We start from the raw sequence: 21,858 nt of genomic DNA, 5'->3' as shown, positions 1-21,858 counted from the left end.
AAAACTTATAATGTTTATAAATATTTTAGATATATTTAAATTATTTACTTTATAAACAAAATTATATTTTTTCATCGACTTTCAAGGAAAAATATTATGATAAAAGAGAATCAACTATTTTGGGGTTGGCGACCAAAACAAACAGGTAGAGAGACCTAACTTAACAAAGAAAATGTTTAAACAACCACAAAAACTTTTCATCACTTCAGTGTTTATTTTTGAAAACTTATATGAATCATATATAACTCCACCAACGTCTAATTGTACTATGGAGGTTATATTCAATTGAAGATTGATTAAGATTAAGTCAACTTTGTTCAGAATTATAATAATAATTCTCTACAATAATACAATAATAATTTTAAACAAATTTGACATTACCACGAAGTAGAAGCAACAACGGAGGATGGTAAATCAATTAAAGATCAATAATTAAAGATCATCATCAATTAAAGATCAGTTAAGATTCCTAGGTATGTCAACTTCGTTTAGTATTCTCTACAATATTAAAATATTGACACAACCACGAAGAGGAGACAACAACAGGGGATGGTGAGCCGATCGAGCAGGGAGCGAAACTTCATAGGAAAAATATAATAAAATTAAAAACCACAAAATCTTTTTCATCAACACAGTTAATATTATTGTATACTTATATGAATCCTTTTTAACTCAGTGAATGTCTAATTCCAATATGGAGGTCATCTTCAATTAAAAATTAGTTAAGATTCCTAGATATGTCAACTTTGTTTAGTAATCTCTACAATATTAAAGTATTGACACTACCACGAAGAGGAAACAACAACAGGGGATGGTGAGCCGATCGAGCAGGGAGCGAAACTTCATAGGATAACAACAACAACAAAAAATAATTTAAAAACCACAATTTTTTTTTATCTACACAGTTCATATTATTGTATACTTATATGAATTCTATTTAACTCAGTGTATGTCTAATTTCAATATGCAGGTCATGATCAATTAAAGATTAATTAAGATTCTTAGGTATGTCAACTTTGTTTAGTATTCTCTGTATATTAAAATATTGACACAGCCACGAATATGAAGCAACAACAGGGGATGGTGAGCCAGTCGAACAGGGAGCGAAACTTCACAATTTAACAATAAATAAATAAATAAATGAATAAATAAATAAATAAATAAATAAACAAAGAAACAAATAAATAAATAAATAAATAAAAAAAATCTTCATAACACAGTTTTTGTTATTGTAAACTTATAAGAATCCTACTTAACTCCGTAAATGTCTAATTCTATTATGGAGGTCATGACCAATTAAAGATTGATTAAGATTCTTAGGTATGTCAACTTTGTTTAGAATTCTCTACAATTTAAAAAAAAAATTAAACAAATTTGACACCATATGTGTGCATAGGTACCACTCTCCACAGCGGATTGATTCGCGACCCCGAAATATTCGGCCGCAGGAAGTCTCTTAAAGCTTAGCCTGTGTCATGCACCACATAATTCGCTGTTTTACAGGAAGTTTTGTTCTAAAACTTCTGATCTTGGCGGTGGGTTCCTTAATTTCGGACACAGGTATATAAAGCTCATTCTGTTCTTAGAACGATATCATTTCTCTTCAACTTCTCTAAACAGTGATTTCAGTTTTTTCTGAGTGCTGGTGTCTGGTTTTTATTCATAGCAAGGTAGGTTTATATTTATTCAAAACTTGTGAAAAAGTTTACCAAGTTTAAAAAATTTCAAACGTTCTTAAAAGTTCAGATTTTCTCAAAAGATATAGTTGCAAAATTATCCATAATTTAATATTTAATGTTTATATGTTATGATTTTAAAATTTATTATGAAAATGAAAAATTTTATAATTTTGAAGTTTTTTTTTTGCAACATTTACGAAGTTTTGAAATCTTTCAAATTCATTACAGTTGTATATTTTTCAAACATGTGCATCATAAATAAACAAATTAAAATTTTATTAAAATATCGTATTTATTGCAATTTTATATCAGAAAAAAATAATTCAATTAATTTTTCAATTTAATATAAAAAATATTTTCAGAACAAAATTATGAAAAAAGTTTTTTGCTTGCAAAATTTCTTAATAGTTTTTTTAAAAAAAGAGTTAATCTTAAATTCAATTTTTAAGTATTACAAATTCTTAATAAATTGAATTGTACGTGTAAATCATTGAATATTTAAATCTTAGAAAATTTAAATCATTGAATATTTTAATCTTCAAATATGTAAATCATTGAATTATTTCTATCATTACATTTGCATATGTTCTAACAGATGCATGATAGCTTAACCAATTTAAACTTTATTATTCTCCTATTGTATTATTATGTCAGAAAAATAATTCAGTTCGTTTTTCAATTTGATACAATAAAATGATAAAAGACCGTTTTGCTTCTAATTTTCTTAATACCTCTATTTTTTAAAAAAATTCTCATAACTTTCAATACAATAATTCTCCTAATAAATTAAATATAACTTTTGTACATCAAAAATTCTTAATAAGTTCAATTCGTACTTGTAAAAATTTTAGTAACTGAATAAACATTTGACTCACTCATAAAAACAATAAACTATTTTTTTACATTTGATGTTGTAAGAACATATACTAATAATTTTCAGTTTTTTTCATGCTAAAAAATTTAATAAAAATATGCATACATTAAAAGGAAATGTACAATGCCAAGATAAAATTTCAACAATTTTAGAATTTTTTTTGTAAAAAATAGGATTCATATCATATGTCACCGCCAAAACATTTGCATATAAATATTTAAAAACAGTTATACGTGCATGCATATTTTATTCAACTATATGTTTTTAGCTTGTTATTTAATATAATATGAGAAAATATTTACATACATGCTTAAAATTCAAATTGTACATTTTAAACTGACATTTTCCATTGTTACTTATTGCATATTAACTGGTATATGATATTCTACGCTATATCTATGATATATACTTTAAAAGATGAAATTAGAGTGCAATTATAAATATTTTAAAAGTGCAGTTATACCTTAAATGAATCATAACATAGGCTTCGTATACTAAAATAACATTTTTAAAACATTATTATTTATTACATAATCATAGACTTACATAATAATAGAAAAAAGTAAACCTGATGCTTATTAAAATAATTCCAGTATTCGAGTAACAGGGATAAAACGTAAAATTTAAAGCTAACAAACATAAGGCAAGAATTTTATTATTGACATAACATTGAGTTATTTATAATTATTTTAAAAATATCATTAATAAGATGCATTTATATTTATCTCTCCATCCTTAGTTAGTAAGCTATAAAATGTGTAGAATATATTTGATTATTTGTTAATATAAATTAAATATTATAAGATCATCTGGCAAATGTATAATAATATTTCATAAATCTCAGTAATCTAATTAATCTCCGGGCAAGAAATATTTGCATTTTGAAAGTAGTGGTAAAGTAATTAGATATTAGCTTTACTATCGAAAATATAATTTGTTACTTTTGTTACTATTCTATAACTATTCTACTCGTTACTATTGTTACTATTATTTGTTACAGTTAAACTTTTCGCTCATTTATTTACTTCAGCTTAATTATTTACAAATGGTACGTTACATTTAATGGAATACACAACAATGTTTCTTTTTTCAAAGAAGTGAAATAACCTTTTCCTATTAGATAAAATAAGGAAATTTTATTTTAAATTTTTCAATAATAATGAAAAAAATGTTTATTTACATATAAATGGATTCGAAGAATTTTTTTTTTGTGATAAGTTCACTCCTATTTTCGAAACTGAGAAATTATAAACTGATTACAAATTAATAATTTTTTTTTAAATGCAGTAGTAAAATATCAAATTTCTAGCAAAATAATTTATGTTCTTTAAATAAAATTTATAAAATAGCAACTCAGCTAATCTACAAAAACATAGCTTTTGCTTTTGTGCAGCAGAAAAACATAGTTTTCGTGTTTTCTCTAAAAAAATTAGTTTTAAAAATTTGAAAATAATTTTAATATATTTCATTTCTAAAAGTAGCTTTTTATGACATTGCTTTTGTTTTTATTTTAAGGAAGTAAATTTAATCCAACATATGGGGTTAAATAAATTATAGTGATTAATCTTACAATAGAAATATTATAACCATAGTAATCTTATTCGGTAGTATTACTATTTACTCGAACAAAAATGCACATAATGACATCTATCATTACATTATTATTCATAATATAGTTATGTGTGTTCATAAAATGGAAAAAGTATAAATAATAAGTAACATAAAAAACATAGTTTCTGTGTATCAAAAAACATAGTTTCAGTGTATCAGAATAACATAGTTTTTGTGTTTCCTCTAAAAAACTAGTTATACAAATTTGAAAATAATTTTACTATATTTTATTTCCATAAATAATTTTTTACGACTTTCTGTTTTATTTATTACATAAAGGAAAAAAAATCAAACATTTGCTGTTAAATAAATTATTAATTTTCCAATGAAAAAACGTTATGCATAGTAATTTTATTCGGTAGCCGTATTATTTACTCGAATAAAAATACCTACAACGATGTCTATTATTATATTATTATTCATAATAATGTTGTGCATTCTCACAGAATAGAACAGGCACAAACAATAAATTTTTCCTATCACATTAGTTCTGAGGAAATGAAAAAGAAATTATTTAATCCTTATAATTTAATCTCCGTAACTCCATAAAGGAAGAAAGTGAAATTTTAATAGTTGTAACAACAACAAAAAGGTAAAAACAACATCAATATTTCCGTCACCTGTTATAAGCACTCTCCCAATCCTTTTCTAAAACTTCCTCAGGTTATAGATAATATGTTTGTATGCACAGGCTTAATAATCATCGTAGAGAAACTGTTATGTCAGAAAACGGAAACTTTCGCTTTTTTTCTCCACTTAACGCTTCGTTGGACTCATTGAAGCTTTTCATTAAGCTTGTTTGCTTTTGGGAATGCATGAATATTAATGTGAAGTATTGGTGCGGAAAAATTTGACGTTCTAAATTGGAATCAATCAGTGAAAGTGAAAGTAAAAGTTTTGCATGTCATCAAAACATTGTTTAAATTAAAGAAATGTGAATTTTAAAAAGAGATGTTGATTTACTTAGGCTAATATTTTTATCGGCGTTTATTTTAGACATGTATATAAAATATTACAATCTTAAAACTGATTGTTAAAGATAGGAAAATAAAGTAATTAAAAATTTAAAAAAAATACAAAACAAAGGTTGCGTTAAAATTTATTTTAATAGGAAACTTTCGTTTTTATAAAACTAGTTGAGAAATGTATCATTTTGTAGCTCTTGAAAACGTTTAACTGTTTTTTTTTTTAAAATTGTAATTTACTCGTAATTTTTAAACACTTAAATCTTTTAATTCTTTAATTAAAATTTATAATTCCCATATTTTTAAGAATAATAATTCAGTTTGCTACTTTCGAATATTTTCTAAAAGAGAGGGTTTAAAATTTCAAAATGCATAGAATCGGAAAAATTGTTGTTCAAATATTTTTGCTAGTTTGAATCGAACTGATTGAATGCAAAAATTATTCTTTAAAATTCTATAAATTAATATGAAAAAACACGAATAATAATTGCAGAAATGAACTAATCCTAATATTAATGTTTAGATACTTTAAGTCAATAAAAAGAAAATAATAATTTAGAAAAAAACTAAAAGGAAGTATTTCAATTAAAATTATTAATTGGTAAAACCGTAAGAGAAATTAAAATAACAATGCAACATATGCATGTTACGATTTCAAAAGATTAAAGTTTAATATTATAATATCAAATCCTTTTATTTCTTATTTAATTTAGAACTAGCTATGCAATTAAAAATTAATAATTATAACTACTTTAAATTTATTATTTATTTTTATAATTTATTTGTTGTAAAAAGTTAAATTTTTATTTCTTACTGAAGAAATACTGGAGTTTTCTATTTCTTAAAAAATCAATTTAAGCTCTTTTCATTCAAATACGGTAACCAATGCTTCTGGCTGTTCCGAAAAAATTCAGTTAAATCCTTAATAAATCATATTTAAGTTTCATTTAAAATCCCTTTCTTGGAATTTACTTCACGTTATATAATAACTCTCACAGGAAACACAGGAGAAAATTTAAATGGAATGGAAAAAGTCTGCAATAACTTTGAATCGGTTATCGTTTCAGTAAAGTGTTTATTTACTCTCTGATCACATACACTCTCCAAAGAAACCGGATTGGTCCGGTTCTGATTTGATGTTTCTGTTACGCGCATCCCATATTTCTTTTTTGTTTATTTCCGATTTCAGTCTATGGCTGTAAGTTATGATAGATCATGGGTTAAAAGAAATTGTTTTGAGGTTCAGTTCTATTCGATGTAAGCGCTTTGCAAATAGCCCGAAGTACTAGCTGTTGAACGATCATTGAAAATGAAAGTTTGAATTCACTAGAGCAAATTTTAAAATATTTATATGATATTGCGCACTTCGTGAATGTTACATTTTCAAAAGGGATGTAATAGTATTCAAAAACGAAAAAAGAAGTAAAATGAATAATGTATTTACAAACATAGATAGGATAAAAATTCTTTGTTGATAATATTGAAAACATTAAAAGTTAAGAAAAAATAACACTAAAAACACAACGAAATATTTAATGAAAAATACATAGTTGAGAAATTGCTAGAGTAACATTTATTTAATTAAGTTAAAACAATAAATTATAAATAATTTATGAACTAAGTTTTGAATGAAAAATTAATTTATAGTAAGTATTAAACAAAAACTAGGCTAGGCACAAGATAATTTTTCGCTTGAGCAAATATCGCCAGATATGCGATATGGATATGGTTAGCACCAGATATGGAAGTAATATGCCCCTATTTTAACGACTTTTCTATGTAGCATAACAGTTTTTAAAAAACCAAGATTCTTCTCATAGTTTCCATAAAGTTACTGAGGAATTTCATTTGAGAGTAATATGAGATAGAAATTTTTCTTAGCAATGTTTTAATCTAAATAATGTAATTAGTTGATAGAAGTGATATTATTGAAAACAATGTTTAAGTTGTTATGGATAGTTATAGTCTGTAATAATAACAACTAAGGTTCCTTTTATAGTTTGTCAGTTATAAATTCTTAATGGTAAAACTATACTTTATTTTAAGACTGTATGTTTATTTTTTTTAGATGAAGTTTTGCATCAAGACCTTGTGTTTGGTCTTGATGATTGCTGTTTGCTTTGTCACAGCTGAACCAGAGCCAGAACCATCAGAGTAAGTATAGGCTATATCTTTATTATCGTTTTAAGTACATTGCATTATTTATTATTTTTATGTACCACAAACTCATTTTTGCAAATATTTATAAAATCTATTAAACGTCTAGAAAATGCATATTTTGTAAAATTCCTTACTCCAAATAGATTTCCTTTTTCTGATTTTTGTAAATAGATGTTTTTTTAATTTCTTATGCGTATTTAAAAAAATATTTACGAAACTTTATAAATAGATTCAGAAAATAATACATTTAGTAGAATTGCTTGTCTTAAAAATTCTATACAATTTCTAATTTTTTAATAAGATTAGTATTAAAGAGGTAAACAATCGGAAATCTTAGAGATATTTATTCTGTATTTAATTAATGTTAATCATTAAATTATCATTTATTCATTTAATAAATTTTCATCTACAATATACTTCTGGGTTTCTTTTTTTTTGGCAAACATTTATAATTTTGCAAAAATTTACTGGAAATATACAGCTTTAAAAGATCGGTAGAAGCAAATAATTAATTTCTTCTTTGATTTTTTTTGGGATGTCTTAAACAAGTAGAATTCCTCTTCAGATTTTGGAAAAATCTTTTTTTAAAATTATTTCCTATTATCTAATTAATTCCTCAAATCGACATACTATACTCAAATACTTTTAAGTGTTAAATAAAAGAAGGTGCATGATATCTCGTTTTTTTTTTGCAATTTATACTTAAGCCTTTTATCTAATTAAATTTCATATAATTACATTATTGTATTCCTAAATTCAGGTGACAAATAATTAAATATTAAAAGATTTGAAAATAAAAAATTGAAAATTTTTTATTTTCTGAATTTCAGAAGTTCTTTCAGATAATAAAACTACGTTTGTAAAAATAATTTTGAAAAAAGGATGTAGCACATTGTAAAACATATTTTGTTATTAAATTACGTTTCGTTAAGTAACTTTTTTTTATTTTCATTAAAGGCATGAAGGCAAACAAGTTATTGTTGTAAAAGATAAGTCAGAACATCATCATCATCACCATCACCATCATCATCACACTCACGGACATGAACACAAGCATGGACATGCACACAAGCATGATCATAAGCATGGACACAAGCATGGACATGACCACAAACATGAACATGGACATAAACATGAACACGGACATAAGCACGGCCACTTGCACAAGCATGAGCACGGACACAAACATGGTCATAATCATCATCATGGTCATGAACACAAGCATGGTCACCATCATCATCATGGACACGAGCACAAACACGGCCATGATCACAAGCACGGACACGAACACAAGCATGGTCATCATCATAAACACGGTCATGAGCATAAACATGGTCACGCACACAAGCACGAGCATGGTCATAAACATGGTCACCATCATGCTCACAAACACGGACATGAACATGGTCACAAACACGGCCACGAGCACGGTCACCACCATGGACATCATCATGCTCACAAACACGGACATGAACATGGTCACAAGCACGGACATCATCATGGTCATCACCATGCCCACAAACACGGTCACGAACACGGTCATAAGCACGGTCATGAACACGGTCACAAGCACGGACACCACCATGGACATCACCATGCCCACAAACATGGACATGAGCACGGACACAAGCACGGACATCACCATGGTCACCATCATGGACATCATCATGGACATGAGCACGGACACAAACACGGACATGAACACGGACACAAGCACGGACACCACCATGGTCACAAGCACGGACATCATCACGGACACCACCATGGTCACAAACACGGTCACGAGCACGGACATAAGCATGGTCACCAACACGGACACCACCATGGACACAAGCACTTACACCACATTAGTCATGGACACCATGGTCATGGTTTTGATTTGGAAAGCTTTGATCTCCATTGAATATCCTAAGAAGAGGAATGCAAACTTTCCTTTAAATGTAATGCGCCAAATGTCTTTCATTATTTAAAGCCAAAGAACCTATGTTTGAGAACAAATGGTTCAATCTTTGTCAAAAGTTAGAGAGAGTTTCATAAATATATGACAAAAGCACTTAAATGTAAAAGCTGAGTGGTTTTGTATAAATGAATACTCTGGGTACAATTCTAGTTTTATAATGTAATTTGTTTCCAGCAAAAGGATTTTTCCAAGGTAAATTTCATTTAACTTAAAGATTTATTTCATTAAAGCAGTCACGTGTTTTACGGGAAAAAAAATCCATACACGAAAAATTTACAAATATAAAAACTATGAATATAAGAAAAAAGGAAGTAATTAAAATATAATTTTTAAATAATTTACTAAAAAAGCAAAGAAACCGAAATCTTTCTTGTAAAATGCATAGTATTTGTTTTCTTTTTTGTTTCCTTACGATGCTCAAAGGTAATTGTGATAGCTTTCGATTTATGCATATATATATTCATTATAAACTGAGTTACGGTATTCTGGATGGCAGATACAGCTTGCTTTGTTATATCAGTCATTGTTATTTATTTATTTATTTATCCATGGTAGCATGCGGGAAAATGTGATTTGTTTTATTATAGAATGAAGTGGTGTGAATAAAAATTTTAAATACATATTTTTGTGTTAATTTAATTCATGTGTTTTTTGCACTCATAGATATTTCCTGAAAAAAATGGCTAAACAACAATTTACTTAATTGTTATTTAACCATATTCAATCAAAGCAGTTAAATAACCGTAAAAAAGATGTTATTCAAACTATTAACTGTGGGAAAAATCGGTTATTGACTATTTTCACCTACTACGGTTTAACAACCACAATTTTATCCATGCCAACTCGGCCCACAATATGAAACTACTTAAATTCTTGCAGTGGGTACTTACTCTAATCTATAAATAGAATTGCTTAAAACAAAAAAGTCTAGCATTTCTTTATTCTCCCGATAGATGGTACAACCACAAAAACTAATTAAGCCGCACTCTACAGAATCGGAAAAACAGAACTAAACCACAACTTAACACCAATGTTCATTACCTAACGAAAAGTCTAGCATAACTTTAAATCCTATGTTTGGTTAAACTTTATTCTTATGATTTGTTATCCACACCAGTTGTTAATGGTTTCAAAACTGCAAAGGTAAGAAATGATCCAAACTGTAAACATTACAGTTAATTGGATGGACAAAATGATCCCGGTTATTTTACCGTAATTTTAGAATGAAAATTCTCACAGTGTATATTCATCAGTAACATAGAAAAATTAAATATCCAATTTAAGTAAGTTCCTCCCAAATAAGGAAAAAAAAACATCACTTCTAATTTGAATTTGTGGAAAATAATTCTAATCTTGCAATATACTCGTAGTATGCAGGGTAAAACTTGGATGTTCAGTGCATTGTTTTAATTTTTGTAAATTTTTGAAAGCATCTTACTTATGTTTATATAACTCCTTTTAGCAGAACTATAACATGGTGATTGGTGCTTGTAATCCAGTATATACTAGATGCCTTTGAATAATTTTTTTAATGACGAGCACTTGGGTCTATTTCCCATTGGCTTCGCAAACGTCATACAACCACAAACCCGTTTATAGGACGGATTACATTCACACAATCACTAAGAATAAAGAACATAGAACACACACACAGAAAATGTTACATCCATGCCAACCGTGGGATTTGAACCCATAACCACTGACTCGTTGTCCAGTACAAAACCACTAGATCAGTGATCGGCTGTATTTGAATAATAACAAACAGCTTTTAAAATCAGCAAACATATAAGAAGAGCTGTGAGGGAAGACAAGTTAAATGACTGATTAAGGCGTTTGAAAAAATCTCAGTGTATTAATGTATGGATATATCAGGAAATAAATGAAATTAAGAATCCTCTATTACTTAAAAAAACCCGCTTTATTTAGTGATTATTTTTCATTAATAAAGTTCTTTGGTTAACAGTCGAACAAAAATTGTTTTAAATTTGGAAACTTGAGAGCCTGAAATTCTTTTTTATAACTTGGAAAGTTCTTTTACTAATCGTTTCAAATGTAAAGCTGATTGTTAAACTAACAATTCTCAAATCTTAAAAATTCATTTAACTTTAAAACTAATGTTTATTTTTAAAAAAGAGAACAAGAATGTGCAATTTGATCTTTATACTTTGGTGTAGATAAGACTTGGGAATTGTGAGAAATATTGTTGTCTACAGTTTTTAAATGAACTCCAGAAAACCAGTTTATAATTTGCGAGTCGGCATATCAAAAATACAAAGTTAAGTACAAAATGCTAATTTAAGAAAAATAAAAAAGCTTACAAGAATGTGTAAGTTAATATTCCTACTTTGGTAAGATCAACTGCTGTTGGTTCCTACTTTGGTAAGGGATTTATGATATCTTTTGCTTCGAGTCGGTTCACCATTTTTACTCCATGATCTCCTGCATTTAACATTGTTGTACACAACCTCTTTTTCGTCTCCAGTGATGATGCGCTTAAAAAATGAATCTTCTTCTTGACGTTGTAGAAGTAAATCGACTGGAAGGCAGGAATTTCCTTTTTTAAGAACATGAGAAACCCATACTGCGAGTTTTGAGGTTAAACCCAGGAGTTTCAAATGATCATGAATGGTTGAATTCCATGAGCTGCGATATCACAATGGATAAAGCGTTTGCCTTCCAATGAAGTCAACCGGGGTTGAATCCTAGCGATGGCTAGTCGATACGGAAATCCGCCTCCGGCTTGCCCTGACCACAGTGCTGACGTGAAATATCCTCAGTGGTAGACGGATCATGGATTAGAGTGCCCTTACCGTCAGGCTAACCGTGTGAGGTTCTCGTGACCTTCCTCTCCATGTTACTCAAGTGCGAGTTAGTTTAATCAGAAACTCCTCCATAAAGGCAAATTTCCCCCAATACTTGAACCAAAAGTTCCCTTGTCTTCTGGATAGGGTTCAAAATTACAAGGCTACGTAGTTAATCATTTGCAGTAGTAAACTCAAAAATTGGGTTGGCTGTTCAACGACGGCTATAAAATAATAATAAAAAAATTCTATAACTTTAATCTCTCAGTGATCCCACTAGTTGTTATTCGCTGGTCAGCATCAGTTACTGTTTTTATTGTGTATTTATTAGCTTCAACTGGCCTTTTAGAACGTAGTGCATGTTTAACGTCAAAATTGCCAGATCGAAATTCTGCAAACCGGATTCGGCATTGGCATATTGCATCCACTACACACATATCGGATAATTTCGTTTCTTGCTTAAACAGCATTTTTACTTTTTTAATAGTAAAAAAATAAAATGTGCCAAAAGTACAGCGTTGCACTTTCTATATTTTCAAAGACATCAACCAGAAACTAATGGGTTGAATCACTTAAACTTCTTCACAAGCAAGCTTTGCTAAAGCAGCTGTCACAATACATAATGATTATGTGGCTTAAAAATAAAATTGCTTGTGAAAAAAATACATTTAAGTCCTCTGTTGGGAAAAAACGAATTTACTTTCCGAACAATGAATAAGAAAAATTAATCTTTTTACGAGGATGTTGGATTGAATAAGGATATATTATAAGGATCTAATTGAATTTATTGGAATAGTTTTCCCACCGATTGATTCACGTATAAATTGATGCTTTTTTATGCTAAATTATAAAAAATTAAAGAAAAATAAATAAAAACAGTCTAATTAAAGATTGACACCCAAAATTGTTAAATAATTTTAAACAGAGTTCTCACTTGTTACTGTCTCAATATAAATCTCAATCACAAGATGAGAAATTTAGTTAGTCCGGAGATGGTTTTGAAACACTTTTAAGCAGTTTGGGTGTAGTACAGCTAAAATGGCTGAAAATCGACCAGTTCAGTATCTGAAGTTGATACGTTGCTCCTAAATCTTATATGTACGATTTAGGTCTGTACATGAGGTATGATTTAAGGCAACTACGAGGCGTTTTAAACAAAATGTTATTCCAAGCCTCAAACAATATTTAGCTGACAAAGAAAAGAGTAGAACATAACAGAATAAGTTGCATTCGTACAATATTTTATCTCTGATATATGCTTACACAGGATGCTTAAAAAGTATATTAAAAACTTGAAAAGCAGATTAATTTAAATAAAAATTCAACGCAAGCACACGGAGACTTGAGTCTTAGAATGCATCTCCACGTCAAGAAAAGTTTCTTAATTTATTAGCTAGTGCAATCTGTTATTTACAAATTAAAGGTGGTAAGATTCAGGTAAGGTAAGGCTTAGGCAACTTCCCACTTCAAGAAAGTGTTTTCTTTAATATTCCTACTTTGGTGTTGGCAACAAGAATTGCATCGAGAACTAGAACGTAGTTGTTGTAAGCCATTAAGGAAATGGGTGGTATTACTCTTGTTTTTGTTTTTCAGTGGCGTCATCTATGGCCAAGAATTCGACTTCTGCCACACCCATACGTCACACACATTTATAGGTTGTATCCATTCATACATCCATTCATTCATTCACAGATCGTAATTTTCACCTGAACCAAGGAACGATCAATCTCCAATTCAGTACCTCCGTGGTATAATTTGTTATGGGAACACAGAGAACTTTGTGATCCGACTGATTTTTTATAATTTTTTTTATGACCGCCGTTGAGCAGCCGACCCAATTTTTGGATTTACGACTACTAATGTTCTACGCCGTAGCCTTGTAATTTTGAACCAATCCGGAAGACAAGGAAACTCCTGGATCGGTACCCCCAGAGGTATTGATTTGTTATGGGAACATGGAGGACCTTGAGACTAGACAGATTTAACGTGCATCAGTCAACATTTACTACACGGGGAGTCTTTTACCGGCGGGGACCGAACCCACGAACTCTTCGACATGGGCCCGGCACCCCACTGGCCAGGCTATCCCGGCCTAGTAGCGACAATTTAATTTTACATTGATTAACTAGCAGCGTTACATTACAGACTCAGGGGATGGATGTCGACAATAACAGTACAATATAAAATACGTAGTCACGTCACAGGTTTTTTTTGTAATTATTATTTTTTTCCCTTTCTTTTTTTTTTTTTTTTTAATTTTTAAAAAAAAATTTTTTTTATTAATTTTTTTAATTTTTTTTTATTTTTGCATTCAACATAAATGGCCATCACGGGTAGCTGAAAAGCTCCTGGCACACTGCTTGTCCACAGTGTCTAGGAGCAGGGTCAGTGGAGAGACGTGTGTGGTGATCAACCACGTTGGTTGCCATTGTGAGCCAGTTCGTGGTTGATTGTGGGATATGCGTGTTTTGTTTGTGCTATGTTTTGAGACTATGTATCAGTGTGATCCGACTGATTTAACGTGCACTAGTCACCATTTACTACACTGGGAGTTTTCAGGACATCTGGATTCGAACTCACGTTCTCAAAAACGTGAGTCTAGCGCCACGCCAAACAGACTGTTCCGGCCTTCACGTAGTCTAAAGTTTCAATATATACTCTCAATATATACATTTAATAATTTAAAAACATACATACGTACATAAAAAGAAATGAAAAGTTAGAAAAGAATACTAGTAATACGAACAAAGGAAAGTTCTGCAGCCGATTTTGCAGCCACTTTTTCTGTTAATAATAATTATAAAAAATTTAGTAAAAAATGTGCTGCATGACATTGTGTAAACACTAAGTTTTCCAGTTTAAAACGCAAGTTAACTTCAGTTTAAGTAATAAAAATTAAGATATTCTGACAAATTTAAAAATATGGCGATTTTCAATAAAAAATATCTTTTCTAAACATCTTTCTATCTTCTGTACATTCTAAAGCTGATTTCCGAAAGTCATTAAATGCCATTGAACATGTTTTTCCACTAAGCGATAGCAATTTCAACTTAGATAACTAAGATAAAACTTCTAATTACTTAGGTCTGATAAAATATTGGGGATTGTCAGGCAATACCGGATCCTTAAGGTTTCTATTTTCAGTGAGAAATTCGTAAATAAAATTGTTTACATTCTTTTATTTGGATGATGAAATAGCCCTTTAACTCCAAAAATAAAAGTTATTTAATGTAAAGATTTATCTTTTAGAAGGTAAGTTAATTGATTTTTGAAAGTATGCTACAACTAAATATATTTAAAAACAAAGAAAAAAAACATTATTTTCCAACTGTAATATATATTTATACAATTGACAATGAAGAAACTTAATTCAGTTGCGCAGTGCTCAAAAAAAAAAAGGTTCGATAGAGTGATCTTAAACATTCTAATTAGTTCGTGCAAACGATATTTTATAAATTACAAAATCAGAGACAAAAATATACTTTCTCTGAACAAACATACCTTTTTTTCCAAAGAATTCAGATTTCTGACCACCAAAATATAGGGAGTGGCCGCAATCTGGGAAATATGGTCCAAATAGTTCGATCAAACGAGCGGACCAAAGTTTTGACACTCTAATGTTAATTTTACTTTTTACGTATTTCGCCATATCTCGAGAATTTAAGCAAATTGAAAAATGTTTGCACGCAAATATAAAATTCGTTTATCCAACTAAAATTCCATGCAAAAAAAAATTCTGAAAATTTTTATTATTTTGTTTAATAATAGTCGAAAAAACTTTGAATTGGAAGGCATAATTTTTTAAATATTATTTTGAAGTATCTAATTTCACATGGTAAAATGCAAAATTTGAGGGAAACCGGTTGACTAATTCCGGAGAAATCGAATTTTAAAAAAATCATATATTTAAAACTCGATTTCTCAGTAACTATTCAACCGATATATGGCCAAAGTATGGTTTACAAAAGATTTTATTGAAAGATTCAGAAACGAAATATTTACTATAATAATAAGCGAAATATTTACTGTCAGATAACAACGCTAAAATAAATATGTCCTTAGTTTATTTCCGTTTGACTTTTAGTTACAATCTAACAAATGGTAATTAGATAGGTAAATATAATTGCTAAAACAAAGCATCTTTCGCCTCTAAATGGAATTTTTTGTTGTTATTTTTTTCTTAATCTGGAATTTTAATATTTCTCTCTATATTAAAAAATCGCAAGCACCACTGCCACTGTTTTGGGTGTTCAATTTCACAATACATTTTGTTCTGCTGCGCAAAAGATCTATGACATAGAATCTTGAAATCACGAAGATGTGTCGAAAAATGCATAGAGAGTGCGAGGGAATAAAAGAGGTTAATATTTAATAATTAGTTCGAGAAAACGTGCGGGTGGTTTAGTATTCACAGAAAGTCATCTACAGAATTGAAATTTGACCCTTTGAAAGGGCCATTTTCATTTTTTAACTTAACTGAAGTCTTTTTTTAAAATTCTAATTTGTTTGTTTGAAATATATTGCAGTTTTAAACGGTTTTTCATGTATTTTTACACACATTTTTTGCTTTGCTTTGCATTTTATTTTTTCGCCCAAAAACTATAATACTTAGAAACTGGAAGTTACGACGGTGTACAGAAAAACCAAAGAGAAGAATGGAATAAAAAAATGTGATATTCAATAATTAGTCAAGAATTATTAACAGATGAAATTGAAGTAAAAAGTACCATGTAAACTGCTCTAAAATACAGTTACAGAGTTGGAATTTGACGTGCTAAATGAACCATTTTCATTTATAAACTTGTCACGAGTTTTTTCCCTCTTTTTTTTTAAAAAAAATCTTAATTTGTTCGAAAACTCTAATTCGTTCAAATATTTGGCGACGGCAGCGGTGGCTCACGGAATTGAGAGCTCGCCTCGCAATGAGATGACCCAGGCTCGAATCTCAGCGGCTATACGAATTCTAATCCCCATTCACACCGACCACATTGCTTGCATAAAATACCTTCAGTGTTAGACGGATCATGGGTTGGAACTCGTCACCTAACCATTAGAGGTTTCCGTGGTTCTCCTCCCCATGTAACGCAAATTCGGATTATTTCCATCAAAAAGTAAACCACGAAGGCTAGAATGTCCTAATGCTCGATCTAGGAGTTCCTTTGTGTTCTGGGTTGGGTTCGAAATTACAAGGCTATTGAGTTGAACAATGACAGTTGTAAACTCGGCATTGGGTCGGTTTTTCATGCCGTTTATAAAATAAAAAATAAAAATAATATTTGGAGAAATTTAAAAACATTGATTTTAACTAGTTGTGATATGTTATTTATTTTTTAAATGTCATTTTAAGTTTCAAGAGCGTTCTGAATTAAACTTACAAACTTTGTCAAAATTAAACATAGGTCAAAGCTAATTTTCATCAGATTTGTTTTTAGAAGTGTTAAAAGCTTAATTTGAAGCTTAATTTATTTAATTATATTAATAATTTAATCAGTAAGACGCTCTTAAAATAAACAAGAAGCTTTGAAAATCGTCCTCGAAAGCTCTTACTGTAATGTAAATATATTTATTGAATTTAACCTAAATTCTTAGCTATTTTTCGCATTAATTCTTTTTTAACTGGAGCATTTTTAAGAGCTTTGTGAAACAAGAATTTTGAAATAAAATATTGAGTTGCAGGATTTTGAGAGCTAATCAGCTGTAAATTTGCTTCTAAAACTTAAGTGCGTTTCAAGAACTTTAACAATCAGTCGACAAATTTGTTATTTTATGCTATACTTCTTACAAAGTATTACAAAAATTTGTTTTCCTACACTATACGTTTGAAAAATAAAGAACAAAAAACTTTATTTAGGTAAATTTGTTAATTATTTCACAAGTATAAAACTAAGAATTTAAGAAAGGGTTTAAAAAAATTTGCATTGGAGATAACACGTGACAAAATAAGAAAAATAAGAGGAAAGCATTTTTGAAAACAGGTTTATGATAATTGAATTGGATTTGATAATTTAATAATCAAATACAATTTAAAATGTACTTTCAAAATTTGATTATTTTAAACTCGTTAAATCTTAATGTAATTAAAGTAGTGTTGTTTAAAAAAAAGATCTAAGATAAAATACATTAAGATAAGTCTTTTTGTTTTTAAATTTTCAAATGTTAAGTATAAGAGAAATATCTCTCTCACAAAACTGATAATTTTCTATTTATCCTTTTTTTTCTATTTTTCTATTTTTTTCCTATTTTAAATATGGTTTAAAAATTAATAACACCTTCACAATGGAATTTCATCTGGTAAGCAATATTGTAATACACTGAGAAAAAAGTATAGCCAAAATTACCAGAAATAGGTCAAATTTACCATACTTCTGACTCTATAGCAACCCCAAAAAGCTCGGTAATTTTTACTGAAGAGCTTTGGCAATTATTTTGGTAAAATTAACAAATATGGTTTTACAAAATGTGATGGTTTTACAAATGCATGGCATAAAAACCATTTATTCTGTTAAATTTACTTTTTAGTTTTATATTTTTTATTAAATGTGTGTTAATATTAATTATAATTCTCAAAACAGAAATTCGGTAAACCGTTTCTATACGAACGAAAGAATTATTAAATGTATGGTTATGGTTATCAGAATGACGATTTTTTTACTAGACATGTACCATACAGTATGGTAGTTTTTCCAGAATTGTTTCCTCCGCGTACAATAAATCAACAATTAACCCCCATAATATGTTTCCAGTCATTGCTCAAATGACAATTATGTAAATTAGTAGTGCAAGGTCAAAATAGGTATTAGCACACGGAAATAAATTTTAGAAAAAAAGTGCTTGTGAAATTAATATACTTATACTTATATTTTGTCATTTTTGGTAGGTAGGTACTTTATTTATGTCGAACTAGAGCTGCACAATGTTTTATTGGTCTGGGAAACATCTCTGAGGATTGATCCGAGGACATGCAGTTACAATTTTGATCCTCTACAGGGGGATGGCTCCCCTGCTTCGGTAGCCCGACGTCCTGCTCGCGAAGTCGAGTACTTTACGGTAGAACAGTTTAGCGAGGACCGATACCGCGCACCCTCGGTCCCAACTCAGACTGATCAAAGTGGCCACCCACCCGCTTACTGACCTCAGCCAGTGATGCTAGATTTCGATGTTTGATTTAGATGTTCTACTGGGAACCGTAACTTTACGATCTGCGTCACCGTCTACACTGCGTCACTGTTATTTTTGGAATTCAGTATTATTATTTGCATTATAGCCCCTAATTTAAGGAAAATAGGGCCATTGCACAAGCATTACCTGTAGACCATTTTAACTTTTCCAAAATTTATTTTTCTGCAAATAATAATAATAATAATATAAAAAAATAAAAAATAAATAAATTGATTATTTTATAGTGTTTACATACTCATGATGATTTTGCTGTCTCCGCAAAAGTTATTAGTCAATAATAGTTTATTAATCAACAATGCTACAAAATGACACGCAGATACTACTTGAGAAAGAAAACAAAAAATTATTAGTAAGCAAAAAAGGAACCTTTTATCATTTCTAAAATGCCCGCTAATTACTATATATAAAGTGAAAAAAAAATATTTAGCATTTTTTGATAAAATTAATAGATTTCATTAATATTATATTAAAATCGAAAATTTGTTTTGGAAGGAAGTCTTTCTAACTTTAAGGGATTTTGTTTATTTACGATTCGTATGCTTAAATTCTCACCATAATCGTATCATTTCTAATTTTTGTAATTTCATATAATTATAGTAATACAAATATTGTTGTTATATTTATTATAAATTGGTTACTTGTGTTTTTTTCTTGTATTATACATCTAGCTTTGAGAAATTTCAAAAATTCTCCTTAATTTCACCCCACGTTTTGGGTTACTCTAAAATGCTTTATTCATTGCCCCCAGGAAAACCTTTAAACTCCAAAAAGGAATAACAGTATTCTGCAGAGAAAATTTTAAGAATATATACAAGCTTAAAAAAATTCTAAAGATTTCACCTGATGTTTGGTCCAAAAGTCGATACTTTCTACAAAAGGAAAATAAATAGAATTTTATAGTGAAACGGATAGAGCTCAATATCAAGAAGCTTTTAAATGCCACGGGTACAATAACCAAAACACCCGGAAGGGCAGAGATTGCAGAATGCAATCGCTGTTGAATTTCACTCATTCGATCAACAAACATTTGGATAGTGATTTTATATAAATGGTAGCTGTTGACTCCGGAGTAGATCGGGTAAAAAATAAATGGTACATTATTGATTAAGTGATAAGTATGAACAATTTTTAGTTCTCAAAAATTAGAACCTGAGGTGGTTTTATTTTACAACCATGTGTCATAAACAACTATATGTTATTCCAGACACGTTTTTTAACCCTGATGTACATTTTCCACGTAAAATTTTATAGAATTCTTTTTCACCACATAGAAGGTATCTTCACATTTCTTCTTCAGGGCAACTTTAAATTATTTGATTGATCAAAACACGTTTTTATTTTTTATTTTAAATACAAAACACACACTTCATATCAAAAGAATCCTTTTACGCATGGTAAAAGTTCTGGATTAAGTATACGATGAAAAGAACCAGCAATCAGGATGCCCGGAATGCTAAAAATTACGTGTCTACTTATGAATACTACATTAATGGTCCTGCAGTGAACTGATCGTTAAGACACGGTTCCCAGCAAATCACCGAAGTCAAGCATCACTGGCTACGGTCAGTGTGAGGGTGGGTGACCACTTGGATTTGTCTGCGTACGGATCAAGGGTGTGCGGTATTGGTCCTAGTTAACCTTTTCTACCGTAAAGTGCTCGACTTCGCGTGCAGGTCATCGGGCAATCGAAGCGGGGGTGCCATCCCCTCTGCAGAGGATCAAAATTGTGATGGCATGTCTTCGGATCAACCTCAGCGGTGTTTCCCAGACCGTCGCCAATAGCCCATTGTGCAGCTCTAGTGTGACGTAAATGAACTACAGCAACAGCAACACAATATTAATGGGACACGGTAGCTCAGTGGTTAAAGAATGGGATTCTGAGGGAGGGGGATCTGATCCTTGAGCCGCTGAGACCCGCCGAGTACATGCGATTTACGTGATCGTAAGATCTTTAAAATCGGAAGTCCCGTGGTCGGTTGCTGAGCAGTACCACGGGTACAGGGATTTGGGGAAAATTTCTTTCTCCTTCTGATCTATGTCTAAATTAAGGAAGTGGCCACAGGAATGAGTGATGCTGTCACTCATTCCGTAGACTTCTGAGCCAAGACGTACTTTCACCCTTGCGGTGCTCTTTGGTAAAACGAAAGGAGCACGATTCTGACTTAATGCGCATAAGGCCAATGGCTGTCGAGTTTCGTTTGTCCGAGTATCATTAGGAACAACAATACAATATTAATTCATGAAAGCGAGCATATGCCACAATCATAATCGTAATTTTCGAAGATAATAGTTACTGATGCTAATATTTTATAATGATTCTTGGCCAAATACTGAATATAAATTCATTGAAAGTCTTTTAAAATACATCTATTTATGTAATTCGAAAAAGCAAAGTAAAAAGCCACCATCTTTGTACTTATATAAGAATGCAATTCATTTGCCTTAATAAAAGAAAAGGAAATTATTCTAGTGCTACTATTTTCACAACCTGTTAAATTTTTCTACCAACATATCACGATTTTGTTCTAGCCAATAAATAATACAATTACTGAACCAGTTGATAAATTAAAATTAAAATAAAGATAAATAAATTTATTCGCTGATAATATGAAGACATAATTTTTTTTCT

At 29.9% G+C, this 21,858-nt stretch overlaps 1 protein-coding gene across 1 annotated transcript; it reads left to right on the top strand.

Annotated features, from left to right (window-relative positions):
* The first annotated feature begins 1,589 nt into the window (after window positions 1–1,589).
* LOC107453492 (uncharacterized) lies at window positions 1,590–9,859 on the top strand. The gene is made up of 3 exons (XM_016070351.4): window positions 1,590–1,670; window positions 7,198–7,283; window positions 8,247–9,859. The coding sequence occupies exons 2-3, from the start codon at window positions 7,198–7,200 to the stop codon at window positions 9,190–9,192; spliced, it is 1,032 nt and encodes a 343-aa protein (XP_015925837.2). The 5' UTR covers window positions 1,590–1,670; the 3' UTR covers window positions 9,193–9,859.
* Window positions 9,860–21,858: the final 11,999 nt, after the last annotated feature.

The sequence above is a fragment of the Parasteatoda tepidariorum genome, chromosome 2, assembly GCF_982258835.1.
Source record: "Parasteatoda tepidariorum strain Cologne lab strain chromosome 2, Ptep-v5.0, whole genome shotgun sequence".
Classification (NCBI taxonomy): Eukaryota; Metazoa; Arthropoda; class Arachnida; order Araneae; family Theridiidae; genus Parasteatoda; species Parasteatoda tepidariorum.
This window is presented reverse-complemented; position numbering and strand designations above follow the sequence as displayed.

Bases quoted from the DNA above. Each gene is read 5' to 3' on its own strand.
- LOC107453492 (XM_016070351.4), top strand. From the start codon at position 7,198: ATGAAGTTTTGCATCAAGACCTTGTGTTTGGTCTTGATGATTGCTGTT. The intron at 7,284-8,246 runs GTAAGTATAGGC...TTTTCATTAAAG, and splicing joins CCAGAGCCAGAACCATCAGA to GCATGAAGGCAAACAAGTTA.